Source organism: Poecilia formosa, unplaced genomic scaffold, assembly GCF_000485575.1.
Source record: "Poecilia formosa unplaced genomic scaffold, Poecilia_formosa-5.1.2 Scaffold131, whole genome shotgun sequence".
Classification (NCBI taxonomy): Eukaryota; Metazoa; Chordata; class Actinopteri; order Cyprinodontiformes; family Poeciliidae; genus Poecilia; species Poecilia formosa.
In genome coordinates, this window is record NW_006800070.1 from 63423 (window position 1) to 86552 (window position 23130).

Below are 23130 nucleotides of genomic sequence, written 5' to 3' on the forward strand. Positions count from 1 at the left end.
ACTTTACCCCTAGTAATCACTATAAAGAATGTCTACTGAGATATCAGAATTTAAGATTGTGCACCAGACAAAATGAACTCTAGAAAGCTAAAATGTTCTGGTTTATGTTAGGAAAAAAGAACAAAAAATTGATTTGTACTTCAATATAATAAATGGCTTGCCATACAATGGACACAGTACTATGGCTAAGGTCCTGAAATAGCGTAAGGAAATACCCTAAGTGCAATTTTACAACATATATCTGAAATATGTCACTTTAGACAATTTTAGGACAAAGAAAGCAATGATATGGTTATTACTTAAATTTTTGAAATAAAGCACACATTATTTAGTTGTTTTATTATTAAATCTGCAATATAGCACTCTGAAAGAGATGTTAAAAAATGATTGATGACTTAGTCATTTCTTTAAAATAACAATAATAATAATAATAATAAAATATGAACAGGAAACACTCAAAACATTTGCTGTTACAATCACAATGTGAGGTTTATGTCCATTTGTCAGTTCTATAAAAGCTTCACTTCATGAAGCCACCTCTGAGATGTGGTGAATGTTAGATAGGGTGAGCTGTGCCTCCTGTGGTGGGTAGAAACGCCTGGAGCGAAGCCACAGCCTCCCAAACACCCCAGTGACGAGCACCAAGACGACCAGCAAGCCTCCCAGGACGAGAGTCTCCACCGGAGGGAAACCGCTGGGCTCTGCAGAGAAAGGTTGAATTATCCCTTAAATGAACTGTTTTAACTTGTGCAAGTTGCAGGGATTGTAAAGTGACGCACTTAGGTTGGGTTTTTCACTGGCGGTGAGCAGTCGTCTGATTGGGCCGTAGGACACAGTGTGGGACAGTGGGGCGTCTCTCCGTGTCCTCATCTGTCCGTCTTCGGTGGTACAGTTCTGCGTAGCAAATGCAGAGACAAACAATCACAGTTGAAACCAGATAATGTATTTAGAATGTGCACATCAACCCTATCGAAGGGAAACGAGTCCTGTACTAATGTGAACTAAAACGCAACTCAGAGAAGAAGATGTCATTTACTTGAAAAATTGCATAAAAATATACTTTACAGGTTGCAGGAAAAAGGAAAAGTTTAGATTTAATCTCAAAAATTTAGCTGGAAAAAAAAGTAAATGTCTGGTTGTAACGATGTAGACTTGTAATTCAGTTGAAATAAGGACTGTGTAAGTCTCAGTTCATACCAGTAAAAACAAGTCAAGGCTTGCTGACTGCTGTTCTGAGCTGGCGTCTGGCTTTCACTTTGAGCTGTGTGTGTGTGTGTGTAAGGAGGTCTCACTCACAGGCTTACACACACTCAAGCTGCTGTGGCAGATCTGGACGTTGCAGTGCAGGAAGACGAAAGCGTAAGAGCTGCCAACAAACTTAAACATCTGTATCCTGAACGTGGCCTCCGGACCTTCGCTGTTCTTCAGGACGCTGAGAGTCTGTTTGTCGGCCAACACTGAACAACTAGGAAGGTGGAAAAAAAAAAACGAGCTAGGAGTGAGCTGTCCGTTTAGAAACATTTCTGAACCTAATCTTGATGGTTCAGAATGTATGAGTGCAGCTCTTTTAAAGCATGTTTGATGTCTTTCCTGACTCTCTTGGTGTCTTCATTTTGCATGAATCCAGATTAGCTTATCGCTGAGGCTGAAGCTAATGGATGGTCCATTCTTAAAAGCGTTCCTGTTTTATGAGATTATTGGGATATTTGGGAGATTATTCATACAAAGGTTTATGATTTAGAAGGGAAATAGGAGTAGGAGACAGTGCATCACCAATGATCTTCCGATGTGAAACAAGTACTGAAATAATAAAAGTTAAACAGTGACGAAAAATATAGTGGTTTATGTGAATTATTTTTTAAATGTATTTATTTACACATCTTTCTTTTTCTTTTTTCAGAACATATTAACTCAGGAAGAGGTTTGGTGAAGGCCTGCCTCTACCAATGTTATTTACATTTCAAACATAAATAATTATCTGTTTCTGAATATGACAGCGGATTAAAGACTCAGAAACTGGCATTCACGTCAACAACTATGACATTTTAAAACTTAAAGTTGTTTTAAAACACAAAAACCTCTGCTTTAGCCTTGCATCTCTCGGGCTAGCTGTTAGCTTCAGCTTCCAGGTCCAGCTAATCTGAATTTAGAGTAAGTGAAGATGCCAAGAGAGTTTAGTTATTAGCTGCTATAACCATTTCACAGAAACTCTCCCTAAAAATTCTGAACTACTCCTTTAAGCTCATCTAAGCCAGCAGTGTTTTCCTCCTTTTCTTGACCTTGTGAAATCATTGTGCATTTCACAGTCCTGCTGTCGCTAATAGTACCAAACGCTGCCCCGGTTGTCAAGGGCATGCACAGCTGTTGAACTGAACCGCATGTGGCCTTTCAGACCGGAGTCACATGACCTGGCTCTGAGATTTGTTGTCTGACCCGCTCTCTAGGCAACAAATTCTCTTATTTCAGATTTCAACAGTGCTCTAGAGCTCGTCGCAAACGTGGAGCAATAACACTGAAATAGAGCGCACCACAAACAAGCTTCTCTTGTAAATAGAAAGGCAGGCAGTCAAAATGAACTTGTTGAGCATTATCACAGTGACACACCTGTCTCTGATGAAGGTGTACTGAATGTTGCCGTATGGATCCCTGGTGGGTGTGGCCCAGCATCTCTCCAAACGGAGCATCAAGTGAGCCGGTATCTTTAAACGAAAAAAAAATAAAAAAATCTGAATGTCAAGCAGCAATCAAGTCATTCTGAATGCAAGCCAAAACCTGTTTCACGATGTGCTACGAATTGCTGATTCACTGTGTGTAAACAACAGCTGATCCGAGGGGTGGTGACAGCCTGGAGAAGATGTGCAGAAGCTCTCACATGACCGTCTAGTCACGGCTGAAGTGTTAGATTTCCGGGATAATTTGGGACATCAATCCACAAGGCAGTATTTCTTAACATTGGGCAACTAAGGCAGGCAGCGTACAACTAATCCAAAAATAGCTGTTAACACTAAGAATATTTGAAACATTTTCGTCTCAGTTTTCTAAAATGGTCCAGGACATCCCTTCCCAATCTGTTAAGCAAACAGATAACAGATGTAATCATTGTCATCTCTCAATTTGCTTTTTTAATTCTAAAGAACTAGTTTTCCCAATCGTATTAGTTGTTCTGGTGTCATTGGGTTATAAAACTTAATACCATTGAATAAAAGTACAATTCAGACATTGACGGTCATATTCATTATCACACTTGGTTAGGATGTGTAAAAATTCTTTAAATTTAATATTTGATTTATATACATTTACTTGATGTATATAAATTAAATGGGGTATTTCTTAACATGGGAAATATTCTGTGTTAAGAAACAAAACCCCAACAGAGCAGCCCATACTGTTTCTGTATTGCATTTCACAAGTTTGGAGCAAATAAAGAGAGAATATTTGCCATCTTTGTTCACTTTTTTATATCGTTCAGAGTTCCTTTCGTGTGTTCCAAGGGTCTTTGGAGGAGAGATAGGCCCAAAGCACCACAGATGTTGTACAGCGGCACATTTACACATAATTACCCTTTGTTTAATGCAAAACGGAGGAGTGTTTGTTACCAGAATGCTTAATCTTAGTCTGATTTGAAGCACAGGGTTTCAGTTGAATTTCAACTGAAACTCAATGTAAACAAAGTCCATTTTTATTTCTGACAGAAGGACAGGAACAACCAGTTGGCATGGAGATAGCCTCTAATGGTTTTTATACAAATTTGATGTCCCCAAAATGTCACTCCTGGCTGTAATTCTCTAACTGTAAGTTATGGAGAGTTGAGGATAAATATGGGTCCTCATTCAGCCTCATACCACGTCCCCCACTAAATAAATGTGTGTATTTATTTAGTGGGGGACTAAATAAATAGTCCCCCACTAAATAAAGTGGGGGACTACTTTTTACTTTTTATTGTAGGGCTTTCTTTATCTGCAGAGATACCATAAAAACTTTGACAAAGATGTTTTCATCCAGGGTCAGGGACGGCACAGTTGTCCACACGTCCTCAAAGGCTTCATCTTTGTACAGCAGCATTGACACTGAGAAATTCCCATCCTCAGTGTTCAGGGTGATGCTTCTGAAGAGGTCAAGCAAACACAAGTCTTATTGTTAAATCAGATGTCAGGGGTATAAATAAAAAGAAGCAGCACACAAATCACCTACCGAACATCCACTCGGATCATGTTTTCGCTGTTGGGTTGTTGGACCATGTAGTTTATGGGGTAGCGGCACACAAACGTGATGTTTATATAGTTTCTTGTGATGATATCTGAATAGTTATTGTGTATAGTGTTGATGAACATGATGTGTGTATCATCAGAGACCTATAAAGAGATTAAGGAACAGAAAGTTAACAAGAGTAATTAGTTGAGACGTTTTCCTCATGTGTAAGGCATGCTGAGGAAAACAGGTATCCCATAATATTACACACAGCCACTTGCCAAATTATTCATACTCTTTGAACCTTTTCACATGTCACATTACAGTCATAAAGTTCAGTGTTTTATATTTGTTTAAGACCAAAATAAAGAGGCAAAAACAAAACCATCATCAAAAGTAAGCCATCAGTAGCTACAAGTGGTAAAGAGCAGTGTTTTTCGAAGTGGAGGCCACCAGGGGTCGCTAGAGGTGACTCGGATAATTTGACGAAAGATGAGAAAAAAATGCGAAAATAAAAAACTGAATTTTATATATTTTTAATCATAAGTTTTCAATTGTAGCTTTTGATATCATAATATTCAGTCTGCTTTTTAGCCATTAATGTAAAACATACGTTAATATTCAAATGTTATTTGCCACGCTCATCTCTCTGATTGGCTGCCAGTTGCTTTGCTCGACAAGCTAGCGTAGCAAGCACGAAATGGGAAGTTTTTGTCAAGAAAAACACAAAAGGATCCGTCCAGCAACCTGCTGTGGAGGACACTGCTGCCAAAAAGCCCCCCTACGAACTCAAGGTCAACTAAAATCAGAAGGTATGAGGCCGCATCAATCAATCAATCAATCAATCAATCAATCAATCAATCAATCAATCAATCAATCAATCAATCAATCAAATTTTATTTGTATAGCACATTTCAGCAGCAAGGCATTTCAAAGTGCTTTACATAATTAAAATAAAAACAGCATGTGAGAAAGAGATTTAAAAAACATAATTAAAACGTAAACAGTGAGAAAAAGAAATAAAAAGCTGAAGAACTTTAGTTGAGACACCGTTAACTGGGACTCCAACCCTTTGGACTTTAGTCAAAACGCCGTTTGACAAGGACTCTAACCTCTCGGAATTTACTCAATACATTTGTTTATGCTAAGCAAATGTATTAACCTGTCATTCACAGGTTGTCATTCACGAATGACAGGTTAAATAGAAAACATTGCTCTGGTGAGACGGGACCAAAGGGTTAGGGCTATCAGTGGCAGGTAGATGTCACCAAATCCACCTGACAATCTCCATCCAGGCTCCATCAAAATAATAAAAAGCACATTTTGACCTTTCGCTACACAACTGCGAATTTGTCTATCACATGACGTTTCTAAAAGTTTCTAAAGATCTACAGTCAGGGTGAAAGCGGCTCTGGCAGCTGAGGCAGCCAGTCTTCTTTAGCAACCCACAGCCTAATCCTGTGTGGAGGGTTACTTTCACCAGCTGCTGTGCCAGAAACCTTGTAAAACACTGAGGTGGAGAGCTGGCAGGGTTTGTCTCCCCCGGTGAAAGCTGGTTTAACCTTTGGCTTTCTTTATACGAGAAACCTTCAAACATTCCAAGTTTGAGAAAACTTGTGTGGTGCAGCCGGCATTTAAAGCTCCCCAAAACTCGTAAAAGTGACCGGATTAAAATGATCAGGAGGTGAAATGGCCAGTGATTCACCACCTTCTTATTCAGAGAACTTTCAATAAATAATTTAGCTTTCCCAATAAAAATCTTCAGGGTTCCCTTGAATGAGGTTGAAAGAAACACTACCCATAATTCCTGATGAAAAAAGAGCCACTCCCTATTTCTTTTTGCCTCACTTTTTTCTGGCTGGACTTCAGAGTTTGTTCCTCTCTCAGTTTTTTTTTTTAAATTATTAATTAATTAATTAATTAATTTATTTTTACATTTCCTTGACTCATTTTTATGCAACTCAAAAGTCACCTTTGTTTAAAAAAAAGATGTTAATAGCACAAGTTGGTGCCAAAAGCAACACTAATTGGCTGGGAACTAGCCCCAGAACAAAGGTAGCCATCGTAAAATAGAAAATTTATTAGTGGCAGTTTTACATCGCCCATTATGCTGATACCAAGTGCTGTTTGTCTCCATAGCAGTTAAAGTTAAAGCCTCTCTCATTTGTAAGGAGCTGTTCTAAATGTCTGAGCTCACGTGCAATGTTTGATTAATTAGATGAGTGCTGCAAAACACTCAAAAACAAAAAAAGTTTTCTACCATTTAGGTTTAGTGTCCTACCATTATGGTCCCGCAGTCTGAGAGATTCGTCTTTATGCTAAAAACAAAGTTGTCCCCGATTTCCTCTCCTCTGCATTCTGGATCATTTAGATGCAAATCATCGACCTGAAAAACAAAGTCACACAGGTTCACGTTTTGCTGTGGTCGCACTTGAAGAGAAAATGTTGGGACGGTTTTGCTCACATCAACCGGAGGAACCTTGTTGAGGAAAAACACACTTGGAATAATGACGTCCATTTGGTCATTGGTACAAATCACCGTTTCATTGAGCTCTGGTGTTTAAAAAATGGGGGCAAAAAAAGGTTTTCAAACAAGAGGACAATAAAAAAATCCCTTTAGAGAAAGCAAGGTCACGCCACGGTATTTCAACAAGATTGAAGTCCTGACCCAGAGAAGTCCTTTAAGTTCAATTTGAGCCATTCAGTCAGAAGTGGACTTGATGTTGTTCTCTGAATCTTTATTCTACTACATAGCAGAAATTTGTTTGACTTTAAGGTCACAAACTGAGGACCAGACATTCTCATTTGGGATTCTCTCTATAAGAGAGCAGAATATGTGCTTCAATCAGCAAAGCAGGCCCAGATTATTACAATGCCCCCACAATGTTTCATTATCAGTGTGATGTTCGTCTGATACACTTCAGCACATGTACACCTTTCAAAAGGTTGCACTTTGTCTCGTCAGTCCAGTGAAAGCCAACCCCTAGGAATGGCTTCATCAGCCTTTTCAGATCAATAAATGTCAGCGACTCTGTTTCCCTTCCATTGAATTTAGATCACACCTACTTCATACTGTCAGACAGGTACTTAACCCTTGTGCGTGCGAGGACTGAGGCAACTGATACAAATGATATGGGTGTAAGAAGTGAAATTAAGCTGTCCAAAAATGTGGCCTAAGGGAATGTTGGTTTCAATAGATTTTATTTAGTGAGATCAAGCTTTTTTGTTTTTGTTTTAGATGACTAGGAACATTTAAGTGTGGCAAATAAAAACAACTTTTCTTTTACAGAACTGTGAATTTCTCTTTAAAAATTGTCAACATAATGAAAAGCTTCATAATGGCAACTTGGGGTTAAGTCAACAATAAGTAACAGGAAAAAACTGGAATCAAACCCAGAACTTTCTGATTGTAGGACGACTACTCTTCGAATTGAGTCAGATTTCCCTTCAACACATAATACATTACTTATATTTAAATTATGCAAATAACTACAACTTAGAAGTGAAGAAAACAAGTAGTAAAAGAGCTTTCTGCCTGATTTTTGATACTGAATCATGTATGCGGTTTGTAAAGTGTGCACTGACCCTCCACCATGGGCTCCAGGTGAACTGCCGAGACCGCCGTCGTTTGAGCGAAGAGCAACCAGGTGAAAACCACACCGCTGGACACCATCTTCCACATCCTGTCCCTCTGGTTTCTCTCTGCTCTGCCACTCTGCTGCCGTTTGAATCTTTCCCTAAATCTCAATGTCACCAGAAGATGTAGCGCCTCTCCTTCTCCAACCCATGAAACCCAGCTCTAAATGAACTGGGACCACCCTCCCACCCCACTATCCCCTTCTCTGGCATTAAAACACCAGTTTGAATGATGCTTCAGACAACAATGAGATTCCACACATGAATAGGGTTGACCGAGGCGAGTCCAAGGTAACACGGATGACACCGCCTACTACAGGGATGTCGTCTTAGTAAACACCTTACTAAGTTGCTTACCGCGGGGAGCAACTATATATGTGGAAAAAACCCTGAAAGGGTTACTCTTTGTTCTCTCCGTCTTTTGTTTGGACACTTTAAAACATTTTATTGGTGCGGGAATCCCAGTTGGCAAGGACAAAAGAGACTCATTATAGGTCAAGGGCAATTCACTGACCAGTTTGCATGTGTGTAGTTAGACACGGAGTAAAATCCTGCTACCGCATGCAAATTCAAGAAATACATCCTCATTTAAAAAAAAAAAAAAACTTAACACCAACATGTATTAAATCATTTTGAACATTAAACTTGTTCAGGCACTTTGCAAATGGAAATAAAGGGGAAAAAAAGATGAAGTGAGGCAGAAATCCTCTTCACCTTTGTTAGATTTTATATGTTCTTTTATTTCAAACACAACAAATCTTGTGTTTGGTTTGTTTTTGTAAATGAGACATGTTTTACAATTTGGTTCGTCTCCCTGTCATTGTTTTAGCAGACATTTGTAAGAGTAAATACGAGTGGATTGAGTGGTTTCCTGTTTATTCGTTCATTAATGAAATAAATGAAAAGCCAACATTGTTTCACTGACACACTTTTATTTACCGCTTGTGGTAGCTTCACCTGAATGAGGTTTTATTGTGGCCGTACAGTGAGATTCAGAGTAGCGCATGATGCTGTGCAGTCTAGTCAAACGTTACAACCGAGAGTGAATATAAACAGCTGAGTCTGTTAGAACGAGAACTGACTTACATTAAAATGTGGCTTTAAATACGTTGCTTGTTGTCAGTGATTTGCTTAAAAAAACAACAATATATTCTTGGAAATGCATTTCGTAAGATGCTTACATATGTATATAAAAAGGAATGTGCAAAATCTTAGTACTTCCATCGCCACTGGGTACAGAGTCAGTTCGGATTCACTCCAGAGGTTCGGTGTCCTCCGTAAAAAGATCAGCCAGGTCAGCCACCGTCAGAACGGCAGCCTCCGAATGCTTCATGGCTGTGCTGGTGTGACTACAATTAAAGCAAAACACATTCTGTTAGTATTTAAATTAATAGTACATATACCAATGATGGTGTTTTGAAAACCACCTCTTTTCTGCCGTCTTCAGCATCGCTTGCATTCGCTCCTCGATAGTGGATTTGATCAGGAATCTGTGTACAAATGTCGGCCTGTTGGACAGAGAACACCAATGTTACATTTTCCCACATTTTGTCATGTGCCAACCACAAACTTCCATGTGTTTATGATAGGTCAAAGAGATAATTAAACACATTTAATTCAGCCAAAGTCGTCCACAATGATGTACTACTTTGTCTGATTCATCAGATAAAAATCCCTATAAAATACACTGACGTTTGTGGTCGAAGCAACACAGATTGTAAAACCATTTAAAGGGGAAGCGCATTTTTGCAGAGTACTGTGAAGGCTAAACTAAAAGCTTAAAGTTAAATATACAAAAGACATCAATGAAAAGTTCTGTATGTGTGCTTGATGTAAGATTGTGAATTTGTAATTGTCATAAAGTGATCATTTGAGTCTGTATAAGAAAGCTTTGAAAATGGGAAACATTGCCCCTCATTACATCTTTACTTGTGGGAACGCAAGTTAGATTTCTTTCTTGATGTGCAGCTTCCTGTCGCTTACTTTGTTTGGCCAATCCGGTGCACCCTCCCTATAGCCTGGAGTTCGTGAGCTGGGTTGAGGATTGGTTCGACCAGCAACACGTGTGTTGCTTCGATGATATTCAGCCCATTGGAGCCAGTGTGGAGTGGGAGGAGGAGAATATTGATCTTTTCATCGTATTTGAAAGAACTAAGATTCTCCTGAAAACACACAAGAAAAAAAATATCAGTGATCTAGATGGTTTGCTATGATTTCTGTGAAATGTTTAAAGCCAAACCTGGAACTTATGAATTCCATTGATTTGTGAAAACTCCAGATTATTGTCCAACAAGGCCTTGGCGATGATGTCCAGGACACTCTGCCACTGTTTGCAAGACACGAGGAAACAATCCAGATCACATCCAAGCTCAATATCACAACAAACAACAGTCCTTCGCAGCAGAAATGCTTCATTTACCGTTGAAAAGACGAGACATTTGGCTCCGGGATTGTTCATCTGGATCTGCTTTAGTGTTCTCACAACCGCCTCCACTTTGGTAGAGTGGCTGCCCTGCACAAAACAATTACAGCTGTTAACAAAAAGTCCAAAACTTAACATGTTTAAAATGCAATTGTCGATCAACCTTGACTGGTATGTCCTGGTCGTGGCTGGAAGACTGGGTAGTGAACACATAGGAGATTTCTGTGTGGGAAGTGGTCTGCCTGCAAATGGCACACTTGATGGCTCGCCGCCTTGAGCCCACACTGTACTGCTCCACGATGATGGCAATGCACTCGTTACAGAAGCAGTGGCCGCAAGTCAACACGGCCCACTATAAGGAGGAAATAACGGTGGAAAGTAAGTAGTTCACAGTTTGCAACCTGATTGAGGTTATTTTTGACTCACTGCTCCCAGAGAACAGCATAATAGCAGTGAGATTGTGGTAAATTTGATTAAATGTCAAATGTTAGATGTTATAAAAAATTCAAAAGCAATTAGTAGGCCTGTCACACACATTTTACTGGACAATAAATTGTCCCAGAAGTTATTGCAATAAATGATAATAGTGTTGTTTTGAGACCATTTTCATGTGATATAATGGTCATAGCCCGATAACGCCAGACATTGTCAAAGATCAATAAACTTTAAATTCTCGTGAACATTTAACACGGAAAATGCAAGACATTTTAAATATTCAAAATAAAGAAAAGAAAAGAAACGGCAAATAAAATGAATCATGAAGTCTGTAAATAAAACTAGGGCTGGTTGAGACCAAAGCACCAGACTGATGACTTTTGTCCAATTTTTGGTAATTTTTGGTATGAAAAGAGAAAAACGCCAACTCATACAAATGGAAAATATTGAACTCATTTTAATTTATCATTCAAATTTATCATGATCTATTGCTTATTTTGACAAGCTTATCAGTAAGCATCCAAAAGCAAAATTGTTTAAATTGATATTTATGGGAATATTGCTTAAAAGTTGAGCCTTGTTCTTTCATTCTTTTAATATATTTAATATAAAACACTCACCTCCTGCCCCAGAGGACGAGCACAGATGGGGCATGGCTCTGGGTTCAGCCCTCCAGTTGACTTGTCCTGTGACTTGGATACAAAATTCATGGAACATGGAGTCAGACTACATTAAATGTTTCATAATTACTCCAAAAGATACAACGAAATGCTGCTAACAATTATAAACGTACCTTTTCCAGATTGGTTAGATACAGAAACTGTCCAAGCTTCTTTTGGAGTTGAGACTTGGCCACAGCTTGATCGTTCAGGAGCTTCACCCTGTTCTGCTCCACCTGACGGCAAAACCATGGAGAGCAGAGGGCAAAAAAGATAGAAAAGCAACAAAAGCGACAGACTATCAGTGAAAATGTTTCATAATTAAAGTCAGCGAGCACAAGGGTCAAAACTAGATAAACGTACTTTACCTTTTAATGTAGGGCTGGACAATAAATCAATAACAATGCAACAGACACGTCATCAATCAATAGATAATATGTCTGATAGAATATTCAATAATTTCACTGAATTCAGAACCGCACAGAATTCTGGGTGATGTAGGCAGAGAAAAGACTTTAACCTCTCAAGACTAGCTAAGCAAAGTGAGCCTCATCAACTAACTCACTCGCTCTTTGGTTACCTAGCAACAACCTGTGGAGTAACATGCAAAGCAGCAGTTTCAGGTTTTGCTTTCGTGGCGCAATAATTTTTAACTCAGTTAGATTCTTTTCCTAGTTAAATAAAAATACCCACATACATATATACCATTATATAACTTAAAATTGTGTAAAACAGCATTACTGTTTATTACAATAACTTCTGAGACAATTTATCATCCAGCAAAATTTGTTATGACTGCTTAAAAATAAAATAATGACAGAGTAAAAACTGTGGATAAAACAGGAAAGGTCATGGCACTAGATTGTCAGCATTGCAAATATTTAAAACAAAAAACTAATCAGTAATTATCGATATTGACTGATATGAAACTATTATATCATGATATGTTTTTCAGTCATATAGTACAGTCCTACTTTGATAAGACGGGTTTAAACATCTGATTAGTAACAGATTGTATCACTCTGTTTACTTACTTCATGTGGTTCTATAATGTGCAGCAGTTTGGGCTTCGGTTCGTCAGGCAGACGAACACGCAGCCGTTCAGTCGCCATGCCCAACTCGTCAATGGCCGACACATGATTGCGCAGCACCATCCAGTACTCATGCAACACCTGGAATAACACCAAATGAATCTTCTTTTTAACTTGCAAAAGTACAACTGTCTAACAAGTTACAGACAAATATAAAAATCTCTTTGACCTTTTGTAATTTGACATTTTTCCTAAAGCAGACAGGAAACTTTCTTCCTCAATTCCAAAATATAAGAGAAGCCCACTTACCTTATACTCCTTCTTCCAGTTCTCAAACAGCTCCATGAACGTGTTGCCCTCCTCCACCAGCTCTGGGTCCATGCGCTTAGCTTTGGCGAACGACAGGATGGCTTTCAGAGTGCGCTCCGTCTCGCTCGCCGCCCACAGACCGCGACTGGTGGTGGGGAGGCGGTCGTCCACCAGGCCTTCCTCATCCTCAATCATCTCTTCAAAGATGGCCGTCTGGCCTTTCACCCTGAGGACGGATTTAGTTTCTATCACTTTGGGTGTTCAATTTCAATACAAGTTGGAAAACTCAAGGCGCCTGCTTACTTACGTGTGAGCAAACAACTTGGATTCATAATCAGTGAAAAGCTCGTCGGCTTTACAAAACACACAGCTGTGACATAAAAAGAGATGAGGTGTAGTTCATGACTTTTAAAGCTGATTTATGCAACTTTTATAAACAATATTTTTTTTTATATTTGTTAAAACTGTCACTATGTCCTGATGAGGCAGATGATCTGTGGAAAACAAACAAAATATATATATATGTATCAAGCTCCCCTGTGGTCCCACTGCCATCTGCAGAAATACACAGCTCAGTCAAAAACAACCAATCAGAGCCAGGAGGAGGGTCTTGGCACTGTCAATCATGCTCATGTACATGGTGCTAAATGTGCTAATGGCACATTCTTATAAAAAATTGCATATCCACCGTCATCAGTGGCCATGCTAACTAGCCTTAGTAATTTGAGAGGAGCTAGCTGTGAGGGGAGCTAGCTGTAGGGTAGCAGAGAAGAAGGGAGGTGTGAGCAGCACGTATCCAAGCATAACTGACTCTCCTCCTGGATCTGATTGGTTGTTTCTGGCCAAGCGGTGTATTTCTCACAATGGCAGTAGAACCACATGGAGGAGATAACATTTTCTTTCCACATTTTATCTGTCTCGTGCTCTGCTGTCATGACACAGTCACAGTTTTAACAAATATGTAAAACACATGTTAGTTATAAAAGCTTTAAGAGGGGTCGCTCATACAACTACATATTGTACATATTGTAGAGCATCATGTATAATGTGATGATGACCCAGAGTACTGGTATCGGTAACTTACTTATTGAGAGGCAGTCGCATTGGCCTAAGGTGGCAAATGGTGGCCTCTTCAATCACTTCCTTAGAAGCTGGGCCCTCAAGACTCTTCACTGCGTCTCGGACCGTCTTTTGTGACTTCATTAGATCTTGCATTTGTGTGGTGAGAAGGAACTGCAGACCACAAGCGTCACGGAACCTGCAGGGAACCCAGCATGTTTTTAGTTGTTATTAGCGTGATTGCTAACAGTGGAAGCTAAGCAGAGGCGTTTTACTTGTCTGCCATGGAGAGTTTGTTGGCCTGCTGCTTGTAGCTGGAAGTTAGCTCATTCTTCACACGAGACACCAGATCTTCATCGGTGGAACAGCGAGTTGACACCTGGACGACTTCCAACCACCAGGGGGAGTTCAAGTTCACCTGGAGATTAAAAAGTAAATCTGTCTGATTGGAAGCTTATCTTTTTCAAATTATCTCAGAAAATAGTGAGGTAATTATTTTAATTACACTACTGGATTCTTAATTAACAGCAACATGAAAGCAATGGAACATTTCTGCCCAAAATCTCAGGACTAATTTTGAGTAAATTTTCTTTCATTTTATATTTTTTTATTTTGTCTCTATTGATGTTGCAGTTTGTTTACTCAAGTTTATTTGTTATGTTCAAAAAACTAGAAATACAAGAAAATACAAGTAACAGAAAAAGCAATAAAACAATAATAAATACTTCTGTTGTAACTGCTCATCTTGTTCAGATAATTATTGAAAAATTCATCTATTTCTGTAGCATAAAAATAATAAATCTGACAGCAACAACGAATGTTTGAATGTTTTTGAAAGAATATGTGCCATTTCTCACTTTGCGCTTCAGCTCTTTGATGTTCTGCAGCACCGGCTGCAGAGCCTGGTGGGCGTCGGCCACCTCCGAGTCGTATTTGGTCATGTAATGCTGCCGCAGCTGCTCAGCCTGCAGACAAATATTTTAAAAGGAAACGAATTTGGAACAGACCTCCAACGATGTTTATATCTAAAACACTACACTTGTTTTCGTAACAAATCTGCGCTGCGTACCTCTTCACCGAGTCGGTCATCTCTGAGTGTTGGAGGAATCCCACGATGCTTTGCATTGAGCAGCTCCATTAGGTTGTGAGTGGCGTGAAGTCGCTGGTTTGCATTAATGGTGAAAGAATAATATTAAACTCTTATGTCTGGACAAAACCGGAGAAGAGCACGACTTCCTACATTTATAACCCCTTGAATTTTTCTACGTTTGCCACCCTCAACCACAAACGTCAATGTAGTGTTGAAAAATAATCAACAATGATCCCACACACCTGTAATGAATCAGTTTTCAGCCGGCCTTTGTGCTCCTCTGATGAGCGAAGAACTTCTCTATACATCTCTGCGGCCTCCACAAACTCGCCTGCAGGTGACAAAAGAAGCAGTTGTCCTGAGTGACTCTTGCTGCAATTTGAGGTAATGAGATGAGACTGTAGGAATAACCTCACATATCCGTACAAAACGCAACAAAGATGAGATCGTGTTTTGTTTTGAACTTCTTCCCATGGGAAACGGGAGCAAAGCGGGCGGGCGTTTTATACCTCGGATGATGTGAATTCCAGCTAAGCCGTTGAGTGCGCACACCAGCTGTCTGTGAGCTTCTTCACACTCCACTCGACATTTCTTCTGCAAGGACTTGAGGAGCTCCTCCATTGTCATGGTGCTGAAAGAAGAGAAACGCGCTTAAATCTCGCCTACGCAGACTTGGTGAGCTTAAAATAAACACAAATGCGCCCTATTAGCTTCCTGGTTGACTCTGCCTAGTCTAGCAGGGTTAGTAATTAGTGGGTGCTAAAAGAAAACCTTTTCTGCAGAGGCAGGAACTCCCCCCTCACGGCCTGCGGGTGGCAGCAGGCCTGGCGCAGCCTCAGTAGCGGGTACAGGATGGTGTTGACGGTGCGGCGGTCCAGGCTGCCCAGTTTCAGGCTCCAGTCAGAGATTTTCCTGAGTTTGACCAGAGCATCCTGGGAGCAGACCTCGTGCTGGCGATGGTAGAAATGGCCCTCAACAGGAGAAAAATGAAGCCAGTGCACTTCCTCTGTCTGAGGGGGGATCTGAATCTGAAGAGGGAAGAATAAATAATGCATTTAGTTTCGGTGAAATTGTCTGAAAAGTCGGCGCGGAGCTCTTAAAAACCCTACCTGATCGATGACGTCCTTTTTAGCCGACCGCCACAATATCTGAGCAATCACATTGTACAGAGGTTCTGTGTTTCCGCGGCGATAGGGGCGATAAAGCAGCTGGTCCCACCAGTACTTCACCCAGTATGGATCCACTCCGAGAAAAAGCGTCAGGCCGTACAGATCTACAAAACACGACGAGTTCAGTGGGGAGCGGAGAGATTCAATGGACTCAGGTCGACGGTTTTCCATCGACAACTTTACCTTCGAGGCCTCGTTGGACGGGAGTGCCGCTGACGCACCAACGGTTGACGGAGGCAAGACGTAGAGCCATTTCTGCAGCCTGGCGGCCAGAAAAGTAGCACACGTAAATTGACACGTTTATGAACAACAGAAGAGCGCGACCTCGACTCACCTTGGCAGTGGGACACTCGACCATCTGGGCCTCGTCCAGACAGATGCGCCACCACTCCACGGCCACCAGAGGGCTGGGGACCGCCATGTAGCGCTTCTGGTTGCGGAAGCGTCGGCCGTCCTTGCTGTTGCTGTGGGGGATGTCGACGTAGTTGAGCTCAGAGCGAAGAACGTCGTAGGTGGTGATGACCACGTCCTGCTCGGCGAGCATCCGAGGCTGGATGAACCCATGTTTCTTCACGCCCTGATACACCTGAGAGACGGACACACACACACGGAGCTATTTTAGAGAAGAACAGGAGCTGTAAAAAAAAATAAACTCAAATGTAAGAAAACAGATGTAAGGTGGAGTTTAATAAGACAGAATGACAACTATTTCCAACACATAGAAAGACATAGAAGGCTTTAAAACCAAATAGAGGTGAAACGATTAATTGGATTAATCGTGATGAATCTAATTTAATAATTGATTAATCATTAACTGGAATATACAGCCTCAAAAAAGGTCATTTGCTGAAATAAAAAAATATATATATTCAGTGATTAGCAGCGATTAGTCAAAATTGTACAAAATATATATCCATTTTGTAAAATGCCTTTGTTTTATCTAAAACTCCTCGGGTGTTGTAGTTTTAGCTTCACCAGGTTCAAATTTACTAAAGAAATTCTTAGTTAATTTATTTTAGGCAAAAGTTTACAAAATTAATTGAACGTTTCTTTGCATCTTTTAATGTATTTCTAATATTGTATTGAAAAGGCTTAAGTAGCTAAATGAAAACTCTGTAGAATGTGACAGTATTTTTATCCGATTAATCAATTAATCATCAGAATAACTGACAATGAATCAATTAATCGCCAATCAATTGATTAGCTAATTGATTGCAGAACTATTTAGCCGCTTTAAAAAAAAAGAGTAAATAAATCTCGCTCACCAGCACGCGCAGGGAGGAGGATCTGATGTGGCGGTTGATCTCCTCCACCCACTGGTGGCAGATGGAGCTGGGCGAAATGATTAGTGTGGCACCAGTGGATACTGGTTTCATAGCCACCAGGCAGTGAGGGCAGTAGAAGGGTGTGGTTGTGAGGCTCTCCTCCTTATAGTTCACACATTCTGCATGTTGCCACAGCTGACAGTTCATACACTGCACACGTGGCTTGTAGTCAATAATGCCCAGCTCTCCACAGATGCACTCGAAGCGGTAATCGGCAGTGTTGAACGGGACTACGGACACTCTGGTGGGAGTTTCCGTCTTGTCCTGCGAATCCGTCCCAGAGGCTTCTTCTCCTCTGTCTGCCCCGGGAATCCCCTGTGTGTCTGACTCAACTTTACCCAGAGAAAGCCGTAAAGATACCGCGGCAGAACCCGTCGACGTTGCACCATCTTCCAGATCGGCTTTCTTGTTCGCTTTTTCCTCCCATTGCTTTTGTTCTTTTCGCTCTGTGTCACGCCGGTCCGATGCGGGGCTCAGATCTCTCTGATCGTCTGAGAGGGAGTTCTGGAGAGCCGCCTCGGCCTTCTCCTTCGCTCGCCTTTGAAACGTCTTCCTTGGCGTGCTCTCTGCTGGTCTGAAGATCTAACAAAGACAAACGTTGATCAAGGAGAGAAATCAAAGTGACCGATTAATCACGGCATCAAATTTTGACACGGAAGTTGCAGATTCTTACCAACTTGGACGCTGCAGACAAGATTTTCTTTGTTTCTTTGAAGTTCTTCCCCAACTTGAAAGAACCTGCCAGACCCCGGCCCTTTACGCGGTCGACAAATCCTTCATTTATCAGCTTCGCGAGCGTCTTCTTGATGTGATTGCGGTTCTTCAGGAGGTCGTAGCCGTAAGTGGCCCGGATGTAGGTGAACACAGCGTTGACAGAGGCTCCTTTGCCGGTCCGCATCTCCTTTATTGCATTTAGCAACATCACACGCACAGCTGCAGAAAACGCCCCCCAAAAAAACCCACTTTTAAAAAAAATGCAAGATCAACTTTGAACATACAGATGTGTCAAGAGACGGATGAGGGTGTCGCACCTGGGTGGGACGTTTTTATTTTCGGCTGAGCTTCAGGCTTGTAGCACGTAGCTTTCACTTCTAACGGACGAGGAGGAACAAAGTAATTCACAGATTTTCCCTGCAGTGAGCAGAAGGTAACGAGCTATAAAAGGGTTGCAGTTTTCAAAGGTCTCGTTCAAAAAGATAATACTGTGCAAGAAGTTCACACCACAGGCAAAGTGAGGGCCTCCTGCTCCAGATTCTGACGAGTATGGAAGAGAATAAGCGCCAAAACCTCCACCGTTTTCCCGAGCCCCATCTCATCGGCCAGGATCCCACCGGGCCACTCGATTCCGGCCAGCGGGAATTCTCGAATTAAGCTAAAATAACAGGAAACGCAGATAAAACTAAACATATGCTTCAGGATGGAAAAAAAAAACAGATAAAACTGCAGGTACTAATACAATATCTTTAAAATCTAGCTTTTAGGTAGGAGCTGTAAAACGTGCATCTTGTTTATTTTTCAAAAATTGTACTACCTATGGTATTCGGCTTTGTTTCTTAGTAAGACATGCACATTTCTGGACCAGTCAGGCTTAAAACGTTTTGAAATTTCCTTGCAAAGATGTGACAAAATCTCTTTGGAGGACATAAGGGCGTGGCTTTGCTCATCACATGCAGAAACATCCAATGATTTTATCCATTCAATGTTGTTTTATTTTTATTTTGTGTGAGCAGATTTGAAAGTGAAACCCAGATGGCTTCATTGAGGAGTAAAACCCTCCTTTAGCACCATATAATATTCAAACTATAACATTTGTGTTGAGCTATACCGCCACCTACTGGTGGGTGGTGTTACATTTATCCAAAAACCAGTGCATGAACTTTTCTTTATTTACAAGGGAAGTCTCCAGTTTTACTGGTTAAGGCTGCAGTGTGAGTTTAATTGGGGGGAGAAAAAAATGGCAGCGCAACTTCAGCAGAGTTTCAATGTCTACTGGCTTGTTTTTCTTAAGTAACAACTGTAGCACTATGACCAAAAAAAAAACATGCTCAAAGAGAAAGCACTAAAATACAACCTAAGACGAGGAACATAAATAGATTTGTTATTGTTCTTATTATTGATTACACGTGTTTCAGAAAAAGTGGTTCTTCTTACCAGCCGGTAAAGGGATTATAAAACAACTTCTTGCCACATAAAGTCACAACCTCTCGCCACAGGAAATGCAGGGAGTGTTCTACAAACAAAAGCAGAAAATACATCACAATCTTCAATATATAAAGCTCGCATAATCTCTGGTTTTTTCTACGAACACTCGAAACGTCTTTTTCACCTTTTATATAGTCTCAAGTAATCACTTAAATTCCCAAGTTTCCCTGAAATGGACATGCATACCTTTCACTATCATCATCATCATATGTACCTTTAGGTGCACTAATGTTATATTTCTCTCTCCTCAGCATCCAGTTGACGGCCTGGCTCTGGTAGGGCCTGAGGACGGGAATCAGAACCTTGTGCTGGACGTCGTATGTTACGTCCTGGTTCTCCTCCTGGTGCTGGTGCCTCACGTAGTCGTAGAGTTCCTCCACGTTCTGCCTCTCCAGATCAGTGTCGCACTCCTCCTCCTCGTTCTCTACGACTTCTGCATCAAAATAAAAAAGAAGGAGAAACGGTTAAGAGAGGGCTCTGAAGGAGCATAGGGTTCATTTAGTGGCTAACGTTACAAACTGGGCCCAAACGCGCACCAGGAATGATGAAATCGTAGAAATATTCCATCAGCTTCTGCATTATCTGAGTCGCTTTCTTCGGCCGAGCGTTTCCCTCGCTGAGGAACTCTGGCTTCCCCAGCCCAGTTTCCAGCAGGTAAATTCCCACCTGTCACACAAAGACAACACTCAGCTTTCATGCAGCATGAGGGAAACAATATTATTATATCTTAAATTAGCTCTAAAGCATCCGGAAAACAAATCTGTAATTAATCACTAATTATACCGGATTATTAACATTACTGTGTACAGACTATAAACCTGTACAGTCATGTTCAATAAATTAAAAATTAGGTGTTTTTTAATTCAAGAAACAAAATCAAGGCAAAATAAAAAAAAAAAATTCAAAAAAAAAAAAGGTTTCAAACCCCCAATTCCGGTAAATAAGAAGAATTTCCGCCTAAAACCCAAAAAAAACCAAAAATTAAAAACAAAAAAAGAACTCAAAACAAAAAAAAACACATATTCAAAGCAGAAATATGGGATTAATGAAATGCATGCTTAGTAATTGCTTAAAGGTTGTTATTTTCAAAAATACGCTTAATCTGACAAACGAGCCTCATCGGTGTGTGTAATCTAATTTTGTGAATATGCCTGTAGTTAATTGCAAAAATATGTCTTCCTAATATTACAACCACTAATCCTGTGATATAGTATTGCTATGTTACAATAAGTAGGCTTGTCACAATAACACGTTTTTCAGGATGATAAATTGTCCCAGTAATTATCGTGATTAATGATAATACTGTTGTGTTTTGAGACCATTTTCCAGTAATGTATTTATAATGGCAAAATGGCATAATTTCATTTTGTAAAGGACATTTAACACTGGAACTTGAAGATATTTAAATGTGCAAAACAAAGCACAACAACCAAAATCAATAAATAACATGGAAATAAAAAGCACACCCATCCCAAACCGTAAATAAGAAGGATTATGAAGTCTCTGTGAAAAGAACTGCCTGTCAAAAAAATATTAATCATCACCCTGGAAATTATCAAGCTCATTTTAGTTTATCATGCAATTAAATTGATTAATTACTCATAGGTGCACATAAGTCTGTTCCAATAAGTTACAGAGCAAGTTATGCTCCAATTTGTGTTGGTCTGTCAAATGTAATCCAAACAAAGTTTTCTGTTGTAACGTGACAAAATGTGGAAAAGTTTAAGCGACCTCCTAACTTGCACCTTAACTTCCTGCTCCTTGGTCTGGTGGCAGAGTTGCACCACCCTCCTCTTCTGCAGCCAGTCGAGGTCCTCGAATGGGATCCTGCTGAGGCTGCACTCCACGGCACAGCCGTCCTCCTCAGAGCTCCACTGTGGCCCCGGGCTCTCATCACAGCTGCTGTAACTGAGGTAGAGCTGCTTGCCCGTCCGGTACGCCAGAAAAGATCTGTGCTCGTAGTCAGACGGCAGCCAAGCCGGCCTGATGCTGAACTCCCCGATAAGAGCCTTCCAGACGTGACCCAGCTTTAAAGCCGGCACCACAGAGACCGCCAGAGAGGCGGAGGCGGCGCCGCTGCTGTCCGAGGACGTGCTGGGAAGTTCATCTGAAAGCTGAACCGAACGAGCGCAGGCGTCCTCCTCGGTGATGTCTTCTACGGCGGAGAGAAAAGAGCTGCAGGCGGTAGGGTCAACTGAAAGACAGGAAGAAGAGGACGGAGTCTGGTCGTCCTCTTGGATGGCTTCGTTCTTCCGGTCCTCCAGCATGTTCCATTCCAGCCTCCTCTTCGATTCTTCGTCCACCCTCACAGGAGGGGCCCTCTTCCTTCGACTGCTCATTGTAAAAACCTTAACAGAGACCAAAATTAATAAGGAATTACTTATTACCTTGTACCACATCAAAAATAGGAGCCACATAACTAAACAAAGCAAGATAAAGTGTCATTATGAGGCAATACAAACATTTATTCTGTTTATTTATGGGTATAAGAGACATACATAAAATTAGAATAGAATAGTAAAATCTGAAGTGTCCCATATTACCTGAATTAAATCTCTAGAGCTAGAAAGTGAGAGAGCCAAGAAGCTGGAATTGAGCCTTACTCTGTAAATAATGTTTATTCATATTTTACATTTCTTTGAACTGAGTATCATGATTAAAAAACGTTGCACAACAATGTCTCTTATGCTTTATGCAAGTGCAACCTTTATATTTTGCTGCGTCTAGTAGAGGCTTTTTTAAAGGGTTATTAGCAACCATTTTAACTATGATGCTCTCGTCATTTTACTACTTTAACCTGTCAGTTAAGAGCATTTGTATCATTACAAAACCTATGTAATGTACTTGGCTCCATTACATCAGGTGAAACACAGACGTACATTAACACAGCTTCTAATTTTAGGGTAAAACCTACTGCAAACCAGCAACTAGTTTGTTTATCCACCTGCACAGGGCACTGTTTCAGGATTTGAAATACGGAAGCCTTTCTGCTAATATAAACAACGGTACAGAGAGCGCTTTCACCTAACGTTGTAGATTTATCGTTTGACATACCAGCAAATTATATTAAAAACATTTACCTTCTTAGCCTTCCCCAAGCTGCTCCGCTGACTACGACTGTAGCAAAAGTCGCTTCATGATGAAGAAGCTCCTCATTAACGAGCAGAAAAAGCAGCAAAAACACAGTTCAATTATCCACAGCGACGTTCATGTCCGCCATTTTTAAATACAGGAAGTGACGTCGGAGGGGGGCAAAAAAGCATAGTTTTTGGAAACTAAAACCCTTCACAATGTCTTTTCTGATCAATTTAAGTGACGTCTTTTTTATTATTATTATTGTTTTGTTTTGTTGCCGTCTGAGGACGTAGAATTTCCAGAGTTTAACATCTTCGTTCTGCGTCAAAAGCCATACTAAAAATAAATAATAAAAAGGGTTTCCACGATAAGAAATTAGATCTTTACTTTCATACAATTTAGGTCAAATTTAGCATATACATATATTTTGAAGATAATAATAAAAAAATACCAAAATGTCAAATGTAATATTTTCAAGTTATTCAATTAAAAACTTTTTTTTTTCTTTTTGTTCTGGTTCTGATACCTAT

General features: G+C 40.4%; 2 protein-coding genes and 1 long non-coding RNA gene across 4 annotated transcripts; 1 reads left to right on the forward strand and 2 right to left on the reverse strand.

Moving 5' to 3' along the window:
- Positions 1 to 109: 109 nt before the first annotated feature.
- On the reverse strand, positions 110 to 7885 carry LOC103144788 (pancreatic secretory granule membrane major glycoprotein GP2). Its single transcript, XM_007561928.2, has 9 exons — positions 7774 to 7885; positions 6653 to 6741; positions 6470 to 6574; positions 4192 to 4352; positions 3970 to 4105; positions 2605 to 2699; positions 1297 to 1465; positions 780 to 894; positions 110 to 701 (listed from the first exon to the last, which is right to left on the reverse strand). Exons 1-9 carry the CDS (start codon positions 7868 to 7870, stop codon positions 526 to 528), a joined length of 1143 nt encoding a protein of 380 aa, XP_007561990.2. The 5' UTR covers positions 7871 to 7885; the 3' UTR covers positions 110 to 525.
- On the forward strand, positions 4713 to 8724 carry LOC103144690 (uncharacterized). The gene is made up of 2 exons (XR_476939.2): positions 4713 to 5000; positions 7793 to 8724. It is a non-coding gene; the product is annotated as an uncharacterized LOC103144690 (long non-coding RNA).
- A 16-nt stretch (positions 8725 to 8740) lies between these two features.
- shprh (SNF2 histone linker PHD RING helicase) lies at positions 8741 to 22767 on the reverse strand. 2 transcript variants are annotated; one of them, XM_007561787.2, is made up of 30 exons: positions 22606 to 22767; positions 21271 to 21873; positions 20062 to 20191; positions 19740 to 19958; positions 19475 to 19553; positions 18545 to 18695; positions 18355 to 18454; positions 17997 to 18256; positions 17264 to 17905; positions 16333 to 16584; positions 16182 to 16260; positions 15939 to 16102; positions 15601 to 15857; positions 15339 to 15460; positions 15072 to 15160; positions 14809 to 14901; positions 14597 to 14704; positions 14015 to 14157; positions 13765 to 13938; positions 12988 to 13050; positions 12681 to 12906; positions 12375 to 12512; positions 11475 to 11576; positions 11302 to 11373; positions 10410 to 10598; positions 10244 to 10336; positions 10064 to 10150; positions 9808 to 9986; positions 9252 to 9332; positions 8741 to 9173 (listed from the first exon to the last, which is right to left on the reverse strand). In XM_007561787.2, the coding sequence occupies exons 2-30, from the start codon at positions 21862 to 21864 to the stop codon at positions 9077 to 9079; spliced, it is 4983 nt and encodes a 1660-aa protein (XP_007561849.1). In that variant the 5' UTR covers positions 21865 to 21873; positions 22606 to 22767; the 3' UTR covers positions 8741 to 9076. The 2 variants fall into 2 exon arrangements, with proteins under 2 accessions (XP_007561849.1, XP_016531763.1); XM_016676277.1 differs by having other exon boundaries at positions 22580 to 22767.
- Between the last annotated feature and the right edge of the window lie 363 nt (positions 22768 to 23130).